An 18,180-nucleotide genomic window follows, 5' to 3' on the forward strand; every position below is an offset into this window, starting at 1 on the left:
ATAGATGTTCAGTGATTAGTTTTGAAAGAATGAATAAACAAGAAAGAGCCCTTGAAAATTAAAATATGATAGCAGAAAAATAATTCAGAAGGGTTGCAAGATAAAGTTGAAAAAAATTGCTGACAGAGTAGAAAAAAAGACAAAAAAATAGAAAATAGTAGAAAAAGGATAGGAAAATTTATTTCCTATGTACTTTTTTATGAGAAAGCTGTTAGAGAATGTGTCCTACAAAAATGAGGAAGTGAAGTAAAACAGAGAAGAACAGAGTAGATCCAGCACAGGAGATAGGTGAAAGAAATGCTTAGTATGTTGGTGTACAGGGCTGTTACTATGACAGCTGCCCAGTAGGCCTAGTCTCATTGAAACAGAAGATAGAGAGCTCCAGGAGGAAGTTCCCTCTGGGGTAAAAAGGATTACCTGATGGTTTTGATCATATTAAAAAGATTTTATGAATTTGTTGGACACTTTGGGAAGAATTAGTGCTAAGTACACAGAAAACTAAGCAAATAGAAATTAGACAGTAATTACTCAAGGAAAACCAAAAATTTACAGAAGAAAGGGAGTGTAATCATAGTTTACTATTTAGCTCAGGGGTAAATAATGTTTATGTTGCAAAGTAAAGCTGAATGCAGATTTAACGAAAATTGTATGGGTTTGTGTGTGTGGAAACTATATGGGGGTGGGGGTGGTGACCTCATTTTTCATTAACTGGAAATTCACAGATAATTACTAAATTGTTAAATCAATAAATAGCAGAAGATGCCTGTTGCTTAGAAATACGGCAGTAAATACCAAAAGAAATGGCTAAAAGAATTGAAAAAGGTCCTAGGCAGTGTGACTAGGAGTGGAGAGGGGTTTTTGTTATAACTTCTATAAAACCGTTGTTTATTAACACTATGTACATGTATTACTTTGATTTAAAAAAAAGAGGCAATACTTTCAAAATCCTATGAAACTATTATAATTCTTCTTTTAGATAATTATTTTAGATAAATTTTGATATTTATATAGAGTTTAGATTAGACATTTAAAGAAAAAATATATTTAAAAGAAATTTAAAGGAAATGTATTTTATAGTACATTGATAGCTTCTATCTCTTTTCAACCTATAAGACTGTCAAAAAAATAATAGAGTATGAAGTTAAAATATATTAAAACATCTATTATTCAAGAACATATAAAATGTTTTATTTGACTTGGGTTTTTGTATTTAAGTCTATAGATGAAGTCTCGGATATTAGATGAAGTAAACATTTGAAATATGAAATTAGTTTTATCATTTTAATTTCATTAAATGATAATGTAGAGTCTCAAAGTCTTGGCAGATCCAAATGCTAATTCTGGTGTGGTGGGTTTTATTATCATTTCATTAATAGCACCAGAACTTGCAATCCTTTTAATGCTAACACTTCGAATGTTCCAGATATTGTTACGGTGTTTGGTGTAGCTCAATACGTACTACAGATTACCATGTAAAACAGTTATCTGGATAATATTTTAATTATCCTGGCTAAGTCAGCTTTCTTTTTATTCCACAGATCATGATGTTGTCAACTATAAATTTAAAATATTTAAATTAAATTTATTATGTTTGCTGGATTATTGATACTTGATATCTAAAGTTTATAGCATTAAACAAAGAACATAATAACTCCTTAATTTACCTGGTAAAAATAACAAAACAAAAAACTTGGAATGTTTTAAATTGGATTTAAAAATTTTAAATACTACAATTATAATGTTGCAGAAGTTTCATATTTTTCCTATTGAAAGCAGTCTTTTTTTTAAAAAAAATTATTTATTTATTTATTTTTGGCTGCATTGGGTCTTTGTTGCTGCACATGGGCTTTCTCTAGTCGCGGCGAGCGGGGGCTATTCTTTGTTGCGGTGCACGGGCTCCTCATCGCCGTGGCTTATCTTTGTTGCGGAGCACGGGCTATAGGCGTGTGGGCTTCAGTAGTTGTGGCTTGTGTGCTCAGTAGTTGTGGCTCATGGGTTCTAGAGCGCAGGCTCAGTAGTTGTGGTGCACAGGCTTAGTTGCTCTGTGGCATGTGGGATCTTCCCAGATCAGGGCTTGAACCCATGTCCCCTGCATTGGCAGGCAGATTCTTAACCACTGCACCACCAGGGAAGTCCCTGAAAGCAGTCTTATGTTATTTTTCTGCTAAGCTCTTTAAGAAAGATTGGGCTTTAACTGAACTTTCTAGAAATCATATTTATAATTACTAGTGATGGCAGTTTTATATTTTCACATACAGGATGAAGAAGCAAGGGGGTTATTTCAGTAATTTCTACTGACTTTGGCTTTCGGGAAATAGCATAATCAACCTGCTTTTAGTACAGGATAACTGAATTAGTAGTCATTTTAAGCTGATACCTGTAGAGTGTTTTTGTTTTATAAATGAACTATTCTCCAGAATATTGTTTATAATAATGAACAATTAGAAACAACCTATTAAGAAAATGTAAATGACGACCAAAAGTTTGTGTTTTTTTAAGTTTTATTGAGATAAAATTCACATACCATATAATTCACCTATTTAAGTGTATAATCCAGTGGTTTTTAGTACGTATGTTCAAAGAGTTATGCAGTCATCACCACAGCCAATTCTGAGAACATTTTCATCACCCCAAAAACAAATCTATGCTCATTAGAGGTCACTTCTAGTTTCCCCCAACTTTAGCAGCCCTAGGCAACCACTCATCTACCTCCCATTTCTATAGATTTATCTGTTCTGGACAGTTCATATAAATGGAATCATATAATATGTGATCTTCTGTGGTTGGTTCTTTCACTTAGCATAGTGTTTTCAAGGTTTGTACATGTTGTAGCATCTTTCTAATGACTGAGTAATATTCCATTCTATGGATAGACCACAGTTTGTCTGTCCATTCATCAATTGATGAACATTTAGGTTGTTTACACTTTTGGGATGTTATGAATAGTACTGGTATAAACATTTGTATACAGATTTTTATGTGGACATATATTTTCATTTCTTCTTGTCTATATACCTAGGAGTCTAACTGCTGGGCCATATGGTAACACTATGTTTAACAGTTTCGAGGATCTGCCACATTGTTTTCCAAAGTGGTTGCACCATTTTACATTCCCACTAGCAGTGTATTAGGGTTCCAATTTCCAATATAGGAATATAGGTTTCCAATATTTCCACAATATTTCTTCACACCCTCTCTCACACTTATTATTATCTGTCTTTTTTATTATAGGCATCCTAGTGGGTGTGAAGTGGTATCTCATTGTGGTTTGAATTTCATTTCTCTCATGACTAATGATGTTGAACGTATTTTCATGTGCTTATTGGCTGTTTGTATATTTCCTTTGGAGAAATGTCTTCAGATAGAGTTTTTTTAAAAACACTTATTGCCAAATTTTACTTTGAATAATATACTTGAAGCCAAAATATGAATTACATTATAGTTAGAGTATTAATTGTCACTTACCCTCTTTAGAGTATATTGAAAATTTGAACATGGACATAATGGGAATCATTGGCCTTTAAGGGTTACTCTTTTTAATGAAATTTGACTTGGTCTATGTTTTTCTTTTCTAGTGCTTCATTGGAATTTGGAAATTTAGATGAAAGTTCTTTGGTTCAAACAAATGGGAGTGATCTCAGTGCAGAAGACAGAGAGCTTCTGAAAGCTTATCACCATAGTTTTGATGATGAAAAAGTAGACTTGGATTTGATCATGCATCTTCTATACAATATCTGCCATAGTTGTGATTCTGGTAAATAAGTATTGTCTAAAAGAACTGAAGCAAAAATATATTCTTTGACTTAAATTTAGTATTTTGTGTGTGTACAAATTTTTATACAATTTTATTGATAATGCACAAATAATCTTGTGTCATAAGTATTCGAGTTTATTAGTACTTGAAAACACATGATGTAGTTCATTTTAGCTAGTTGTTTTGATTGATTCTCGTTTTACAAAGAGATTTAATGTTTAAAAAAAAGTCATTCTTCTTCAAGGTGCAATATTGATTTTCCTTCCTGGATATGATGAAATTGTTGGTCTGAGGGATCGCATCCTGTTTGATGACAAGCGGTTCGCTGACAATACTCATAGGTAAAAGCTAAAGCTTTATATTTATTGCATTAAATAACAGTTAGGTACCACAGTGTATTTTCTCTTAATTGCCGACAGGTACCAAGTCTTTATGCTTCATTCAAATATGCAAACATCCGATCAAAAGAAGATATTAAAAAACCCACCTGCAGGTGTTCGAAAAATAGTAAGCTTCATAAAATCTTCTTTTTTCCATTTTATTAGTCATTGGTTTTGCTTTCATATTAACGATAACATAATATCCTATTGCAGATCCTTTCCACCAATATTGCTGAAACCAGCATCACGGTCAATGACGTTGTCTTTGTTATTGATTCTGGTAAAGTGAAAGAGGTATGTATGGATAAGTTGTATTTTTACCTAAATGACGAAGGTTAAGTTCCATAACAATAAATGCTTTTATAAGCAGAATTCTTTTTTTTTTTTTTTTTTTTTTTGCGGTACGCGGGCCTCTCACTGTTGTGGCCTCTCCCGTTGTGGAGCACAGGCTCCAGACGCACAGGCTCAGTGGCCATGGCTCACGGACCCAGCCGCTCTGCGGCATGTGGGATCTTCCCGGACTGGGACACGAACCCGTGTCCCCTGCGTCAGCAGGCGTGCCCTCAATCACTGCGCCACCAGGGAAGCCCCAGAATTCATTTTAATGGTAAAATTTCTGGTTCTAAGATGAATTTAACGTAGTAAATGTTGGTTTCACTAAAGTAAATATTCTACCTTAAACAATTCAGTTTGTAGGATCTGTCTTGTTATTTTAACAAATTATACAAAAAATTTAGCCTCTGCTCACTAAATATTAGGAATAAAATAAAGGATTTGGCTAGTTACAGTGAAAATTTTGTCAATGTGGGAATTTGATTACATATTTTGTATGTTTTCTTTCTACTCATGGGCATGGACTGTGTCTCTCTTGTTCATTGTTATATCTCCAGTGCTCCACATATAGTAGATATTCAAAAGATACTTAGTTCAAGAGAACCATGCTGATAGAAAACAAACATAAAACCAGGCTTCAGCACATGATGACTAGCAGTAAAATTGGTCCCATCACCTGCTTTCATAAAAATAAATTTTGTTGGAATACTGCCATGTCTACTTTTTACCCATCATCTGTGGCTGCTTTCACACTCCAGTGGCAGATTTGAGTAGTTGCAACAGACCCACTCTGCAAAGGCTAAAATATTTACTGCCAACTCCTGATATAAATAAAAGGCAGCATTTATTTCCTTTTAGTGTTGGAATGCCCAGCAATTCTCAGCACCCTTAATTTTGGTCTATCCTTTCACTGAAATAATTGAAAGTGATAGAGGTAATTGATTTTTCAAGGAGAGCAATGCTATCCATGTTGGGAAAGCAAATTATATCTGTTCTAGTGGATATAAATGATCATTTTTAATGTGAAAAAATTAATTACCTTTAGGTGTTATTTATCAAGTTAACTGTGATGGTAGTACCAAAAGTTATTTTATATACAAAATTGTTAAATGTAACATTTTATTAAAAACAAAATAAGCAGCATCTTTTCTAAAAATCCCATAATTAAACAATTATGAGAACACATTTGTATTTGCTCTATGTAGTTATTTTATGAAAAGGAAAGTGCAAGGTCACTGAAGGATTGATATATATATTCTAGCAATGAATTCTTTTAAAATATTTTTCTACGTAAGTTTCCACTTTAGAAGTGAAAGTATGGGAATAGTAATGGTTCTTTTTTACTTTATCTTTTGTAACATTCTGGATAGGCTAACTGCATTAGTAGTTCAGCAGGAAGTAAAATGGAAGGGGTTAAAAATTATTCAGTTGGGAATAGGATTACTTTAGTGATTATTGTTATTCTTCCGATCAGCTTCCTGGAAAGCATTTCAGCAAACGTCTTTCCCTGGTCACTCCTATTACCCACAGTGACGTAAATCTGATAGAAAATGACCTCAAGGAATAGATCAGTTCTCTCCAATCTTGATGCCTTATGAGAACTGACTGCCATTATCCAAGTGTAGCAGAGAAAAACAGATAGCTTAGCAAGGCACAGAATGAGGACGTTTTACAGCTCTTCTAAGTTTAGTTTTCATTATTTTTCCTTAGAATGTTTGTGACCAGAAATCTGGATTTTTTAAAAATCAGTGTCCTGTTCTAATTAATCAAAAGGGACTTTGAATTAAACTCGATGTGCTAAAATATATTCATAATGTTTTCTGCTATTTCTTCTTAAATACCTTTTATGTATTAACATGAAGGTGATTTAAATATTACAGAAATCCTTCGATGCACTGAATTTTGTTACAATGTTAAAAATGGTGTGGATTTCCAAAGCTAGTGCCATACAGCGAAAAGGCAGGTAATGTATATTTAATGGACATTGATTCAATTGCCTATAAATTGGAAACATTTTCATATGTATTACATATTTAATGTATATTCTACTTTCTATAAAATGTTAAAACTTTCATGTTAGTCTTAATTTTTATATTATTTTTGCAAAGCAGACCATTTTAGTACTTATTTTAAAAGTTGAATTTAGGTGATGTTAAAAATAAAAATTTTTGTCTAGTATGATCTACACTCAGAAGACATAAGAAACTTAAAAAACCAAAATAAAAGCAGTATAAGATGTAGGACTCATTTCTGTACAATACAAAAAAAGCTCCATGAAAATCAATTAAATAAAGACCACTACGTTAACCTCACGTATACCACATATATCTCATATATACCTAAAGAAATGCAAATTAATGAGGTACTACTTTTTACTTATCAGATTGGCATCAGTGAAAACTTTTAACAGCACACACAACAAGAGTTTACAAAAGCATGGACCAATAATAGGCTTTCACAGTTTGCTGATGGGAGTGTATATTGATGTGACTTCTTCAGAGGCTGATTTGAAACTGTTTATCCAGATCTCCCCTTTAGCAGTGGATTCTTCTTCTCATAATTTATCCTGAGTATACTTGTACTCAGGATAAATGTGTGCCAAGTATGTGGCACTTATAGTATGTGTGCTAAGATGTATGTTTAAGAATGTTTTTTGCAGTATTATGTGTAGTAGTGAAAAGTCTAGGAACACTGTAGTATTCATAAGTAGTGAAGTGATTAAGCAAATTATATTATTGTCACACAATGTTATACTAAGTAACTGTTAAAAGGAAATATGTAGATGTATGTGTTTTATATGGAATGAGTTTTCAGAAACTCATATTAATTGAAAAAAGTAAGGTATAAAACATGTATCTAGTATTTTCTTGTTCTAAAAAATATCTATGCATGTGTATGTTTGCATGTATATTTAGACACACATATGTTGTGTGTGTCTAACAATGATTGTTGACTCTGAGAAGGAGGATTTGTGGGGCTCTTGGAGGAAGGAGACAATTTTTATTTTTGTATTTTTTGTATTTCGGTTATTTACTTTAGCACATACTTGCATTACTTTTTCATTTTTAAAAAGGCAAGATTAAAAAGAGTCATATTTTTCAGTAATTATTTGACTAATTTTTCTTGCATTTTAACTAACAAGAAAACATCAGATACTGACTTTAAGAGTGCTGCCTACTGTAGACGGTGGATACATTGATTTCTGTACTTTATAACTTCATAGAATGCTCTTTGTTGTTGTTATTTGTTGTTGTTATTGTGTCAGTTGTCTTCTTATGACAAGTGTGGCTTGGCACATTGAGCTGGACTTACACCGTGTTAATAGTATATTATCAAGGATAAAAATCAGAAATTATAGAAATTTTCTTTGTCATCTTTTTCAACAGATGTTTTTTGCCAGCCTTCACTGTGCAAGTGTTAGGGGTGCAATGATGAATAAACTATGGTCTGATGGGTAAAGTTTGAGATGGGGAAATGTTGCAGTCCATCTTGGAATCCAGTAAATTAAGCAATTTTAATACTATGTGATCTGCACTGTAACTAGGTAATGCTTCTAGAGGAGTTAAGATAGAATCTGAGGGCTTCCCTGGTGGCGCAGTGGTTGAGAGTCCGCCTGCCGATGCAGGGGACACGGGTTCGTGCCCCGGTCCGGGAAGATCCCACATGCCGCGGAGCGGCTAGGCCCGTGAGCCATGGCTGCTGAGCCTGCGCGTCCGGAGCCTGTGCTCCGCAGCGGGAGAGGCCACAGCAGTGAGAGGCCCGCGTACTGCAAAAAAAAAAAAAAAAAAAGATAGAATCTGAGACAAATATGATTAAATAGGTATTTTGGGAAGCCATTTCTGGCAGAGGGAGAGCATTCACAGAGGCCTAAAGGCAAGAGTGACAAAGAAAGTTGTTTGGATGGAGTTTAGTTTAGAGGAGAATAATGAAAAATGAGTGGAAAGAGGTAAGTTGCAGACTGGTCCTCTAGGACCATTTTGTATTTTCTCTCTCTTCTTTTTCTTCTTAATAACATGGTTATATTATTCTTTCATCTTTTTGAGGAATGAATAGGTAGAGACAAAAATGATGGTAGGAGGACCCCAGTAGGAGACTCTTTTCATTAACCCTGTCATTTACAATAAGGGAGAGATGAGAGTAGCCTGAATTATTATAGTGGTGGTTGAAATAAAGAGAAATATAGGCATACCTCCCCTTACTGCACTTCTCAGATACTGAAATTTTTACAAATTGAAGGTTTATGGCAATCTTGTGCACCCCGTGTTGAACAAGTCTATCAGCACCTGGTCACCCGAGAACTCATTTCTTGTCTCTGTGTCACATTTTGGTAATTCTTGAAATATTTCAAACTTTTTCATTATTATTATATTTGTTATGGTGATCTCTGATCAGTGGTCTTTGATGTTATTATTGTAATTGTTTTGGGGTACCATGAACTGTGCTCGTATAAGAAGGCAAACTTAATCCATAAATATTGTGTGTGTTCTGACTGCTCCACTGATCAGCTATTTCCCATCTCTCTCCTTCTTCTTGGGCTTCCCTATTCCCTGAGACACAATACTGAAATCAGGCCAATTAAGAACCCTACAATGGCACCTAAGTGTTCAAGTAAAAGGAAGAGTCGCACTTCTCTCACTTTAAATCAAAAGCTAGAAGTGAATAAGCTTAGTGAGGAGGGGATGTCAAAACGTAAGACAGGCCGAAAGCTAGGCCTCTTAGCACCAGTTAGCCAGGTTGTGAATGTGGAGGAAAAGTTCTTGAATGAAATAAAAAGTGCTACTCCATTGAACACATGAATGATAAGAAATTGAAACAGCCTTATTGCTGATGTGGAGAAAGTTTTAGTGGTCTGGATAGAATATCAGATCAGCCACAATGTTCTCTTAAGCCAAAGCCTAAACCAGAGCAAGGTTCTAACTCTATTCAATTCTGTGAAGGCTGAGAGAGGTGAGGAAGCTGCAGAAGAAAAGTTTGAAGCTAGCAGAGGCTGTTTCATGGGGTTTAAGGACAGAAGCCATCTTCATAACATAAAAGTGGAGGTGAAGCAGCAAGTGCTGATGTAGAAGCTACAGCAAGTTATCCAGAAGATTTAGCTAAGATAGTGAGGGTGGCTACACTAAACAGATTTTCCTTGGAAAACAGCCATTTCTTGGAAGAAAATGCCACCTAGGACAGGCTGACTCTCTTGTTAGGGGCTAATGCAAGTGGTGACTTGAAGTTGAAGCCAGTGCTCACTGACCATTTTAAAAGTCTTAAGGTCCTTAAGAATTATGTTAAATTTACTCTGCCTATGCTTTATAAATGGAACAACAAAGGCTGGATGACAGCCCATTTGTTTACAGCATGGTTTACTGACTATTTTAAGCCCACTTTTGAGACCTGCTGCTCAGAAAAAGTGACTCCTTTCAAAATACTACTGCTCATTGACAATGCACCTGGTCACCCAAGAACTCTAATTGAGATGCGCAACGAGATTAATATTGTTTTCTTGCCTGCTAACACAACATTGATTCTTCAGCCCATAGATCAAAGAGTAACTTCAGCTTTCAAGTCTTATTCATTAAGAAATACATTTTGTAAGGTTATAATTGCCATAAATAGTGATTCCTTTGATGGATCTGGGCAAAGTAAATTGAAAACCTTCTAGAAAGGATTCACCACTCTAGATGCCATTAGTAACATTTGTGATTCATGGGGAGACGTCAAAATATCAGCATTAACAGGAGTTTGGAAGAAGTTGACTCCAACCCTCATGGATGACTTTGAAGGAGGAAATAACTGCAAATGTGGTGGAAATAGCAGGAGAACTAGAATTAGAAGTAGAGCCTGAAGATGTGACTGAATTGCTGCAATCACATGATGAAACTTTAACAGATGAGGAGTTGCTTCTTATGGATTAGCAAAGAAAGTGGTTTCTTCAGATAGAATCTACTCCTGGTCGAGATGCTGTAAAGATTGTTGAAATGACAACAAAGGAGTATAGTATGTAAACTTAGTTGATAAAGCAGCAGCAGGGTTTGAGAGAATTGACTCTGATTTTGAAAGAAGTTCTCTGGGTAAAATGCTATCCATTCAACAGCATGGCATGCTTCAGGGAAATAGTTTATGAAAGGAAGTGGCCGTTGATGTGGCAAACTTCATTATTGTCTTATTTTAACAAATTGCCACAGCCTCCAGCCTTCAGCTGATCAGTCAGCAGCCATCAACACTGAGGCATGACTCTCCACCAGCAAAGAGGCTATGACTTTGAAGTCTTGAATGATGGCTAGTGGTTTTTTTTTTTTTTTTGCGGTACGCGGCCTCTCACTGTTGTGGCCTCTCCCGCTGCGGAGCATAGCCTCCGGACACGCAGGCTCAGCGGCCATGGCTCATGGGTCCAGCCGCTCCACGGCATGTGGGATCTTCCTGGACCGGGGCATGAACCCGCGTCCCCTGCATCGGCAGGTGGACTCTCAACTACTGCGCCACAAGGGAAGCCCGGCTAGCGTTTTTTAATAATAAAGTATTTTTTAAATTAAGGTATGCACGTTATTTATTTAGATGTAATGCTATTGCACGCATAATGTACTACAGTATAGTGTAAACATAACTTTTCTGTGTACTAGGAAACCAAAACATTCTTGTGATTCACTTTATTGCAATGTTTGCTTTATTGCCATGGTCTGGAACCGAACCTGAAATATCTCTGAGGTATGCCTGTAAGTAATTCAAGAGATATTCAGGAGAGTAATATTGGTGATTGTATTTCCAGGGGGTGGGGGGGGTAAGGAATAGAGTGGAATGAAGGATGTCTTGCAGGTTTCTACAAAAATTTTGTGGATGCTGGTGCTATTGTCGGGGAAAATGTGAAGCGTGGTTATGTGGGGAGAATTAATTTTTGGTTGTGTTGTTTGAGTTGACTGTGGAAAATACAAGTGGAGCTAAGAGCCTTCTGAAATATAGGTCTAGAATTAGGATAAGGAGACCTAGATGGATGGAATTTGAAGTTAGGAGGATTATTAATATCACTTGGGAGAGAGCAGAATAAGGAGAGCAGAGGGCTAAGGTCTGACCTCAGAGGAACACCAACATTTAAGGACTGGGAAGGATAGAAGTCTTTCAGAGGAGGCTGGATAGGTGGGAAAGCTAATGGGTATGTAGTGAGGGAAATATTTGATGAAGGAAGGAATGGTCCAACAATGTCAGATTTTCTGACTTGTATCACACTGTGTTATAGTTAGGTTTGTCTCTTTGGATTATGAGCTTTGTGAGGCTACGTAGGGATATTTCTGTATCTCTGTCACTTGGCATATTCAGCCTTGCTATTAGCTGATACAGGGACTTTGGATGAAATTAAAAGTGACTGCTTTTCCTCAAGATGTATTTCTAGTGCTTTGCAGAAAATTATGCAAGTCTCTATGATCCGTGGGGTAAATGACACTCCCTTAGATTTGTGTAATGCATAACTTCCACAACTCTGTGTTTAGTGGGCCTAAACACAGTGCTTAGTATCAGCTCTGTAAAATTGATTAAATTTAAATTACCATATATTTATTCATGCCTTATTTTTTACTCACTTTTATTTTTGTGTGTGTATATATATGTGTATATATATATATGTAGTATATAAATTTTTACCATTGTCTTAGAAGTATTACTTGTAGGTAATATTACTTGTCATTTATGAATCTCACTTTATAAATGAAATAATTGAGTCCCACAAATGTGAAGTACCTTTTCAAAGGTTAGGGGATCAGTATCAGAGTAGAGGTTCAGACTCAGATGCCCTGATACTGGTTCATTGTTCTGTCTCCTAAATCATATTACTTTTACAGTTTCCTTATTATAGTCTTTATTCCTTGTTTGAGCCTTAATTTTGTGTTTCAATTTTAAGGGCAGGGCGATGTAGACCTGGAATTTGTTTCCGGCTGTTCAGTAGACTTCGATTCCAGAATATGTTGGAATTTCAGACTCCAGAACTTTTGAGAATGCCATTACAGGTGGAAATTTACTTAACTCTATCTAAAAGGCTATTTTTTTTGTGGGTGAGGGAGGAGAGGGACCATTTCAACTTATACTGATTGGACTTTTAAAAAATCAATTTATAAAATAAAATTATAAAATATATATTATGGAGGGTGGTTATATATAACTAATATTTTTTTCTGTATAAGAAAATTTAACTCAAAAACCTCCAAATTTAAAAGAATTACTTGAGTGCATTTGAATTTTTGTATGGTTTATAGATACATTTTTTTTTAATGTAACATTCTAGGAGTCTGTCAACCACATGAGTGTTCACCTTTTAAATTCTCAATAAGAAGTAGAAAACAAATCATTTAAAGTACAAAAGATAATACCAAAATCTCAGTTTAAGATGCTGATCTTACCTTGGTAGTTTTGGAAGTGAGTTCACTGAGATTTCCTGGCCTGTATGAATTGTTTTCCTTTTGGTTTTCTGACTTCATGGAACAGCCAAACACTATGTACTTTCTAGGGAAAACTATCAGAAGTGCATTAATTTGATTCTCTGGTGTGCTGAGCTAGATGCTGGCTTCCAAACCTTAAAGAGACACTGGGTCATATTTTTGGCATCCAGGTACCTGGATGACTTCCCACTTCTCCATGCCTGTGTGCCATTTTCTATTCTTCTTAGGATAAAATGCAAATATCTCTCCTGCTTGTGTCTCCAGTTTTAATTTTTTAATTCTTGCCTTTCCTCTTCTCTCTGCTCATACCAGTAGTTCCAATTTCTGAAGCACATTTTATTTCCTTCTATCTTAGGGCCTTCATATGTGCTATCCCCTCTCCATTGAAACCGCCCCCTTATTCCTTTTCTGTTTAACTCCTAATTAATCTATACATCTTAATTTAAGTGTCATTTACTCAGAGAAATTGTCTTTGACTTCCCATGGCTGCCTCCTCCTACTCTTTCTTGAACTTGTGTTTACGTCTTTAGTTCCCTGTATCCTTCATAGCACTTATCCCAGTTGTAATTAACTAGTTAATTATATAATTATTCTGTTTTTCACACACAGTGAAAATCCATGGGTGCAGTATCTGCCTATCCTCTTCTTTTTCTCCAACTTGATACGTGGTGCCTGGCACCTAGCAAGCACTTAAATATTTGTTGAATGGATAAAAGATTCTAGAATGTAATATAAAGGGAAAAAAAAGATTTTTGGACAGTGACTGTTATTGTTATATATATGAACTGTGTGAGGAGACATTGCCCGCAGTTGATGGAGGATGGTTATTAAGATTCTCGCTCTAAAGTATGAGCCCATCTTTCATAGAAGAACATTGTTCCCTCTGCTGTTCATTTTAATCAGAGACTCTGCTAGTCTGTGTTGGGAAACTATAGTTCCCAGGATTTTTTAAAAAATAAATATCAATTATAAGTGTCAGTATTTCAAAATTATTTGCTGTTCTTATTTACAGGAACTTTGTTTACATACCAAGCTCTTAGCCCCAGTTAATTGTCCTATTGCTGATTTCCTTATGAAAGCTCCTGAACCTCCACCAGCTTTAATTGTAAGAAATGCTGTGCACATGCTTAAGGTTGGTGTCTTAATAGTTTCATTTTACCTGAAATTTAAACCAATTGAGAAATGTCTTAACTAATTTTGTACCTAAAAAAATTATCTTCATATTATGTATTTTGAATAATAAATACTCTCGTGGTAATTATAGTAACACAGTAGGTATAGTTCATTTTTACATAATATATTTGAAGCAAAATATATTTTTTATGAGGTACAGTAGCAAAAGAAAATTTATGTTCTTGTATCTTACTTATGGATTTTTAAGTATGTGGTTTGATTAAACAGTTTTTGGTCATGTCAAGTTCTATTTTATATCCTTTTATTTAGACAATAGATGCAATGAATGCTTGGGAAGATCTCACTGAACTTGGATATCATTTGGCTGACTTGCCAGTAGAACCACATCTTGGTAAAATGGTCCTGTGTGCTGTGGTGTTAAAGTGTCTGGACCCCATCCTTACAATTGCCTGCATACTAGCCTATCGAGATCCTTTTGTCCTGCCAATGCAGGCCTCTCAAAAACGTGCAGCTATGCTTTGTAGGAAACGTTTCACTGCAGGGACTTTCAGTGACCACATGGCACTTCTCAGAGCATTCCAGGTACTATTATTGTCATTTTATTTTATTTTATTTTATTTTATTTTTTTTTTGGTGTGTGGTATGCGGGCCTCTCACTGTTGTGGCCTCTCCCGTTGCGGAGCACAGGCTCCGGATGCGCAGGCCCAGCGGCCACGGCTCACGGGCCCAGCCGCTCCGCGGCATATGGGATCCTCCCAGACCGGGGCACGAACCCGCATCCCCTGCATCGGCAGGCGGACTCTCAACCACTGCGCCACCAGGGAGGCCCCTGTCATTTTATTTTTGAAGTGTTGTTGGTTAAACACATTTCTAGGGTAAGTGTAACAAATTAAAAAATAGATATGATTCTGTTAATTTTGTTTCATTATAAAGTCATATTTTATTAATTGCTCAGAAAAATACCTCCCTAAACTGTTAATATGTTAAAATTATCATGTTTTTCTCTACTTTTTTCTTTCATTTTCTCAGTTTTCTCCTTGTAGGACTATGTATATATTTATTTTTATTTATACTTATATGTATATTTCTTTTTTATAAACCCAAATTCCTTATCTTTAATCATATCTTGTTTAGGAATGCTCTAAAATTTTAGTTAAGAAACATTGTATATTATTCAAAGTATATAGAACAAAACTTAGAAGAAAATTATCTTGAATTTAATATCCATTTATTGATTTTTTACAGTGCGTTCCTTTCTTGTGTGCTCAAGGCACTATGTTAAGAATTTAATTTTATAAAGCAAAATCCAAGAATCACTTAAAAATCTTAAGATAATAGTGAGAAATTGAGGAAAGTGATAAATGGGAAAGAAAAGATAAGGATAGTGAGCCTGAGTAAAGGAAATGATATATAATTTAGAAATTCAGCTATGTGGGGGAAGAATATGTTATTTCTTGAAAAGGTAGACATGTTATTTATCCTTCAGTTCTCTTGAATGTAGGCTGTATCTGTACATTAAAAAATTGTGTTTTTGCAGAAAGTACTCTTTTCCAGACATACAGGATTTTTCCAATACATACAATTAAAAAAATAATTGTAAGGTCTTTTGTGGGCATTATTGAATAGTGGTTGATGCATTGCTATTAATTTGGTCTATTAGATACCATATATTATAGTAGATCAGTTGAGTGATTATAACTGGGGGGAGATTTGGAGTAGAATTCCTATCTATTCTTTGTTTTTTCCCCAGCTCCTTCAAAAACAAGAGAAGGTAAATTACTGCTTTTGTCTTTCAGTTACATTCCAAAGCAAGAGAACTCATTTTCAAAGAGAGCTCCATTATACTACATATAGGTGATTTCTAGGAATCCCACTTTCCATTCTCAGACAGATTAGGAGGCTGATATAAATATTATTTTTAGAGGCCTGGAGTGGCAGGTTTCTTAGATATAAATGGTATTATGACAGCTTAATTGAAAATCTCCCATACTTCAGTGGAGGAAAGTTAGCAGGCACATTTGTAAAGGTAAATATTTTTACATAGCTAGGTATTTAGGTTGCCTGATACTTCTGTTCTCATTGGGATTTTATAAACTCAATGGCTTTCATAACATTTGAGTATAAATTAAAAATGATAAGTTCTATTTGGTCATAAAGTCTTAGATTTTATTTTAAAATTATTCTAAAAAATTAGATGTTACTGACATATAGCATTATATTAGTTTTAGGTGTACAACCTAATGACAGTATTTATATATATTGTGAAATGATCACCACAATAAGTCTAGTTAACATCCATCACCACACATAGTTAAAACATTTTTTCTTGTGATGAGAACTTTTAAGGTCTACCCTCTAGTCTGTTAACTAGAGTTGTGATGATTTTACAATACAAATCATTATGTTATGCACCTAAAACTAATGTTATATGTCAGTTATGTTTCAATAAAAATATTTATTAAAAAAATTACTCTCAGGGACTTCCCTGGCGATCCAGTGGTTAAGACTTCACGCTTCCAGTGTAGGGGGTGCAGGTGCAATCCCTCATTGGAGAACTAAGATCCTACATGCCGCTCGGTGGAGCCCCCCAAAAAAAAATTTCTCTCAAATGAACTTTTTACAAAACAGAAATAGAGTCACAGATGTAGGAAAAAAACTTATGGTTACCAAGGGGGAAAGAGGGAGGGGAGGGATAAATTGGGAGATTGGGATTGACATATACACACTACTATATATAAAATAGATAACTAATGAGAACCTACTGTATAACACAGGGAACTCTACTCAGTACTCTGTAATGACCTATAGGGGAAAAGAATCTAAAAAAGTGGATATGTGTATATGTATAAGTGATTCACTTTGCTCTGCAGCAGTAACTAACACAACATTGTAAATCAACTGTACTCCAATAAAAATTCATTACAAAAATAAATGTTGATGTTGAAAAATGAAAAAAAATTACTCTCTTAGCAACTTTCCAGTATACAGTACAGTGTTATTAACCATAGTCACCATGCTATATATTACGTCCCCAGGACTTATTTATTTTTATAGCTCAAAGTTTGTACCTTTTGATCCCCTTCACTTATTTCATCCACTCTCCTCACTCCTCTAAGCCCCCGCCTCTTGCAACCATTAGTCTGTTCTTTGTATCTATGCGTTTGTTTTTGTTTTTCATAGTCTTAGACTTTATAAAGTAATTAGAAAAAGGAGAATTGACCTTGAGTGGTTATTGTAGTGATTTTCAGTTACTTTGCTTCCTAAGAAATGAGTAGAAATGTGTCTTGTTATGTAATTATATTTTTATAGGCATGGCAGAAGGCTCGAAGTGATGGGTGGGAGCGAGCCTTTTGTGAAAAGAATTTTCTTTCACAAGCTACTATGGAAATAATCATAGGCATGAGAACTCAGTTGCTTGGTCAACTTAGAGCATCAGGTAAAGTTTTCCTCCAAAGAACCTATTTAAACTACTGAGAGTTGCCTGTACCTTATAGTATTTCTAGTGTTAACTAATGCCATCTTATATTATTTTTATGACATTATCATGTTGTATATCTTATGTTCATGAACTGCTTTGTAGACTTCTGCATGACCTCAACTTTTGTTTGTTGATTAAAAAAATGATATTGTAGAAGCTATAGTTGAGAAATATATGAATGCTTTTTGATACTGTTGGCAATGATCAATTTATAATATATTTGTTGGCAAAAATCAATTTAGAGATTGTACTTGTTATATTTTGTCACTATTAATAAATATTTAGCTCTATGAAAGAGAAATTACAAAAATTTATATAGATTTATATGAAAGCTGGCCTTTATATTTTTGGAACATAAAACAACTAGTAATCACTTGAAGGCACTTGATTTTTTTTTTTTAAAGAAAATGTCAGTTTTGCTATTTCATTTTAGAATTGCTCCTTTGAATTTCTTTTTGAGTGGCATAGTACATTGAGGAAACAGAAGAAAAGTACCTGAGCCTGGATTTATGGAATAGCTGAAGTGCCAGAGTAATATAAGGAATGAACCAGAGGATTTAGAGTTGTCTCAAACATGGGGAAATATGAAGGACTTTTGAAATTCAAGCAAGAATATATTTACTTGACTTCACTTCCAGGATTAGTTTCTGTCACAACCAAGATGTTATTAATACCATTCAGCAGAATAGTTTA

At 34.8% G+C, this 18,180-nt stretch overlaps 1 protein-coding gene across 2 annotated transcripts in view; it reads left to right on the plus strand.

Annotated features, from left to right (window-relative positions):
• The window catches only part of LOC308610860 (3'-5' RNA helicase YTHDC2), a 61,668-nt gene that overhangs the window by 21,328 nt on the left and 22,160 nt on the right, over positions 1 to 18,180 (plus strand). For both annotated transcript variants that reach the window (XM_081259855.1, XM_081259856.1), the window contains exons 11-19: positions 3,576 to 3,754; positions 3,999 to 4,095; positions 4,174 to 4,261; positions 4,348 to 4,428; positions 6,348 to 6,430; positions 12,341 to 12,446; positions 13,888 to 14,007; positions 14,319 to 14,591; positions 17,319 to 17,445. In XM_081259855.1, the coding sequence (XP_081115981.1) occupies positions 3,576 to 3,754; positions 3,999 to 4,095; positions 4,174 to 4,261; positions 4,348 to 4,428; positions 6,348 to 6,430; positions 12,341 to 12,446; positions 13,888 to 14,007; positions 14,319 to 14,591; positions 17,319 to 17,445 (1,154 nt within the window). The remainder of the gene's footprint in view (positions 1 to 3,575; positions 3,755 to 3,998; positions 4,096 to 4,173; positions 4,262 to 4,347; positions 4,429 to 6,347; positions 6,431 to 12,340; positions 12,447 to 13,887; positions 14,008 to 14,318; positions 14,592 to 17,318; positions 17,446 to 18,180) is intronic.

This window comes from Mesoplodon bidens (genome assembly GCF_964165515.1).
Source record: "Mesoplodon bidens genome assembly, contig: HAP1_SCAFFOLD_1022, whole genome shotgun sequence".
Lineage (NCBI taxonomy): Eukaryota > Metazoa > Chordata > Mammalia > Artiodactyla > Ziphiidae > Mesoplodon > Mesoplodon bidens.